This window comes from Porites lutea, chromosome 9 (assembly GCF_958299795.1).
Source record: "Porites lutea chromosome 9, jaPorLute2.1, whole genome shotgun sequence".
Classification (NCBI taxonomy): domain Eukaryota; kingdom Metazoa; phylum Cnidaria; class Anthozoa; order Scleractinia; family Poritidae; genus Porites; species Porites lutea.
Genome location: NC_133209.1, coordinates 1,686,240 through 1,689,736, shown reverse-complemented (window position 1 = coordinate 1,689,736; position 3,497 = coordinate 1,686,240). Strand labels below are relative to the sequence as shown.

The 3,497-nt window shown below is 38.0% G+C and overlaps 1 protein-coding gene across 1 annotated transcript; it reads left to right on the top strand.

The window, feature by feature from the left end:
- Positions 1 to 1,785: 1,785 nt before the first annotated feature.
- LOC140947649 (uncharacterized) lies at positions 1,786 to 3,216 on the top strand. Its single transcript, XM_073396811.1, has 2 exons — positions 1,786 to 2,216; positions 2,448 to 3,216. The coding sequence occupies exons 1-2, from the start codon at positions 1,838 to 1,840 to the stop codon at positions 2,729 to 2,731; spliced, it is 663 nt and encodes a 220-aa protein (XP_073252912.1). The 5' UTR covers positions 1,786 to 1,837; the 3' UTR covers positions 2,732 to 3,216.
- Positions 3,217 to 3,497: the final 281 nt, after the last annotated feature.

Genomic DNA, 3,497 nt, shown 5'->3' with positions numbered 1-3,497 from the left:
GTATTTACTTTTTGATATCATCGACAATTTCTATGTCACTGGAGGCCGCAGTTTCTATCTATATTGTTTACACGAACTAAGCTCATTTCCTGTGAAACTTGTGTTTAAAGAGGGAAGCAAAATCTGACTTTATTCCCCTGTAGTTAGTGCGAGAAATGAGCTTCCGGATAGATTAGAGGTAATTAAATGGGTAAACACAAGACCTAATCACTTGTGTATGTAAGAAAATTCAATTTTGGCGAATTTCGTCAGCCCATTATTTTTGTACATTTGAACGTAGAGTCCAACTGTGAAAAGAAGTACTTAATCAGGTGGATGAGGTGATGCTAAAGCCCTCTTCGCAGCTCGTAATGCACAATATGTCATCGAATAATTAGCTTAGATTAATCAATTTTCTTAGTTTACTTGAACCCCTCTGTTTAGACAGCATGTGGTCTTTTAGTGCATTTTATTAGCTACGATTTTATGCACTTGTTAACACTTATTATGACCCGTTTACAGCTAGATCTTTCGCTATTCTTCTGAGCTACGTCGATGTAAACCAAGCCAGTGGGGTGTTTATTGTTCTGTCTTTGACTGGTAGTTTTCTTTCTTTTCGTTCTAAAAAACATCGGAACATTCTCGGTACAAACAAAAACCTTGTGTTAACTTAAGTGCGCGTGGATATTTTTATTTACGGTTGTTATTTTCTTCGATTAACACTTAAGCCGGCCCACAGTTTTCATACCAGATTTTTTAATATTCATTTGCCCTGGCAAGGTGCAGGCTCCACTTTTTAATTCTGTCGCAAATGTGAATTTCTAGGTCTATTAAACAGCGTTTGTTTTCTGAAAGTTGGAAGGTTTGCAATTTAAATCTATATTTGCAACTTCTGGAAAGATTAACGTTTTAAATATAACATCAAAGTGAAAAGAAAAAAATAATTTCGAGGTGTGTAAGAAATCAAGACAACTGACGTGAAAACACCCTTTTAACTGACGTTCGCCCCGAGCACAGCAAAATAAAGGCTCACAAAACAATTATTTTGCCTGGAGACTTCATTTGAAAAAATTCAATTTATTTTGTGAATGTTAAGCAAATAAGTCAGAATTAAATAATACAAGGGGAAAGCTGAAAAACAGTTTTTATTACATTAAATGGCTCACGGCGTTTTATACAGGTAATCTATTTCGTTAACAGAAAGACTTGTGTATGTCTATTTTAATCATTTGCTGGAAGTAAGATATAGCGACCTTCCACGAATAAATTACTACAGCTATTTGATTTTCTATATGGAGCGTAATATGAAGACCGGAACCTTGCGTTCAGTCAAAAACCTTGTTTGTCATTATACAGGATGTGTGAAAGACAATCGGCCAAAACTAAACTTTGCTACAATACTGCTGGCAAGAGCATCGATGAAAAGTTAATTACAATGACACCAAAAAAGGCCGAGTGAGTAGTTAACAATTGGAAATAGAAATGTCATCGTGGAGATCGCAGGTGATTCTGTACTGCAAAAGCAGCTTTACAAAGAACATTATGGGGTCGCTGCCGTGATTAATTTACCGGTGGACGTTTGTTGGTGATCACTGAGCCAAGGTTAACCTTGCTTGTTGATCAAAGATTGGCTTTTTGTAAGGCAAATCTTCTACCAAGGAAAGTAAATAAACCTGAGTTACGGAATCACCACGCCCCCATCATTGGCCGCGTTTGAATGGCTGTATCGGTAATTAAGCGTGCTTAAACTGTTTTTCTAAAGCTTTAAAATTCGTTCATTATTTATGATATTCCTTTATGACTCGCACAATAGTGAACATAATTTGGCAATACAAGCCACGTGCGCTCAACACTATATATGAGTCATTACAACACGGCACTGTCACAACTCGCTAGCGCTCAACGCGTGCACATCAAAATGAGCTCATCGTTTTACATCGAGTCGCTAATCCAAAGTAGCAAACCAAAAACGACCATCGCTGAGACAAGACACAGCTTCGAGCCCACTGTTCCTTGCTCATGCTGTTGGACGCCTTCGCAATCCGAAGCCTCGGGTTTATGTCAGTTGTGCATCCCTCCAAGTCATTCTTCAGTTCACCCATTTTTACACGTCCGCGGCGCGACAATTCCCGATGCAAACAGCTTGTATTCGAAGGAGTTCCTCAAAGCTGAACACGCTCATTTAACCTCGCACTATTCCACTTCCGAGGAGGATCGTCTTCGCTTAGTGTCATACGGTAATTGTTTTTTCTTTTTTGAAATCAACTTGATACCTTTTTAAGTCTCACTGAAGAAGGCATATTAACTAATCTTCCTACCCCAGAGACAGGTGTTTGTCAAGTTCATGGCATTCTCCTGGCTTTTGAATCTTGAAATTTCATTTCTTATCTGTATACACGCTTGATAATATTTGTTGATAAAGCTGCGAAAACTTACGGGTTTTTTTATTTCTTGTTTTTATCCAACAGTATCCCGTAACGAACCCAGCAACATCAACAGAGGAAATTCAAGATCAAAGCGTATCAGAACCGCATACACAAGCATGCAGCTCTTAGAACTGGAGAAAGAATTCAGCCAAAACAGATATTTATCTCGGCTACGCAGGATACAGATTGCTGCTCTGCTCGATCTATCCGAGAAGCAAGTGAAGATTTGGTTCCAAAATCGCCGCGTTAAGTGGAAGAAAGACAAAAAAGCTGCCCAGCATCAAGTAACAGACACAGCGCAAAGCCCTCTTTCTCCTTCCAGCTAGATAAATGGCCGAGGCTTATGTAGCTTAAAGAACAATTCGTGTACATTTATATCTAGAAATTGTAGAATAAGATAGAGATTTTTGTACAAAGGTTCTGTAAAACAATGAAGTGACCAAAATGGTTGCGTTAATCGGATAATTCATTATAAGGCTAATTAATTTCTTGGCGAAATACGTCGCTAATCCGCGTCCGCTAACCAGGACCGTTGCGGTTAGGAAATTTTGATGCGGAATGCGTTCGATCAAAGAATATTTTGGACAGGAGGTGTTGCAAATGCATAAACGAGTGGGCATAGCTTCTTTAGTATATCATTGGAAGTGATAATGCCAGTTTGTATTTTTAGCGAAGGGAAGGTTGTACAAAGTACTTCTTGGAAACATATGTTTCCCTTGATTGTTGTAGAAAAGATGATTACGGGAAGTCTTAAGAAAGACCAATGGTTTCTATATAAATAAAGAAAGAAAATGAAAGAGAAATTCAGGACTGTTTTATTTTTAAGACCATTTACCGTATTCGAAATTTTTTACATCAAAATTTTGCATCTTTTTTCACGCGTAACTCTATATGCTTTATTTGCCACAAGTTGATAAAGGAGAGGCGAGCGATTTTGTTTCAAACGGTTAAAGCCTTTTAAAGGCGAAAAAACTTCTTGTGTACTGCACGTTATATTGAGCCGAAAAGTAGTCGAAATTAGCACTATTTCACAGAAATCTCTCCTGGAGAGATCAAATCAAGAGAACTTTTGCCGTGTTATATTCTTGTCCC

Bases quoted from the DNA above. Each gene is read 5' to 3' on its own strand.
- LOC140947649 (XM_073396811.1), top strand. From the start codon at position 1,838: ATGAGTCATTACAACACGGCACTGTCACAACTCGCTAGCGCTCAACGC. The intron at 2,217-2,447 runs GTAATTGTTTTT...TTTATCCAACAG, and splicing joins TCTTCGCTTAGTGTCATACG to TATCCCGTAACGAACCCAGC.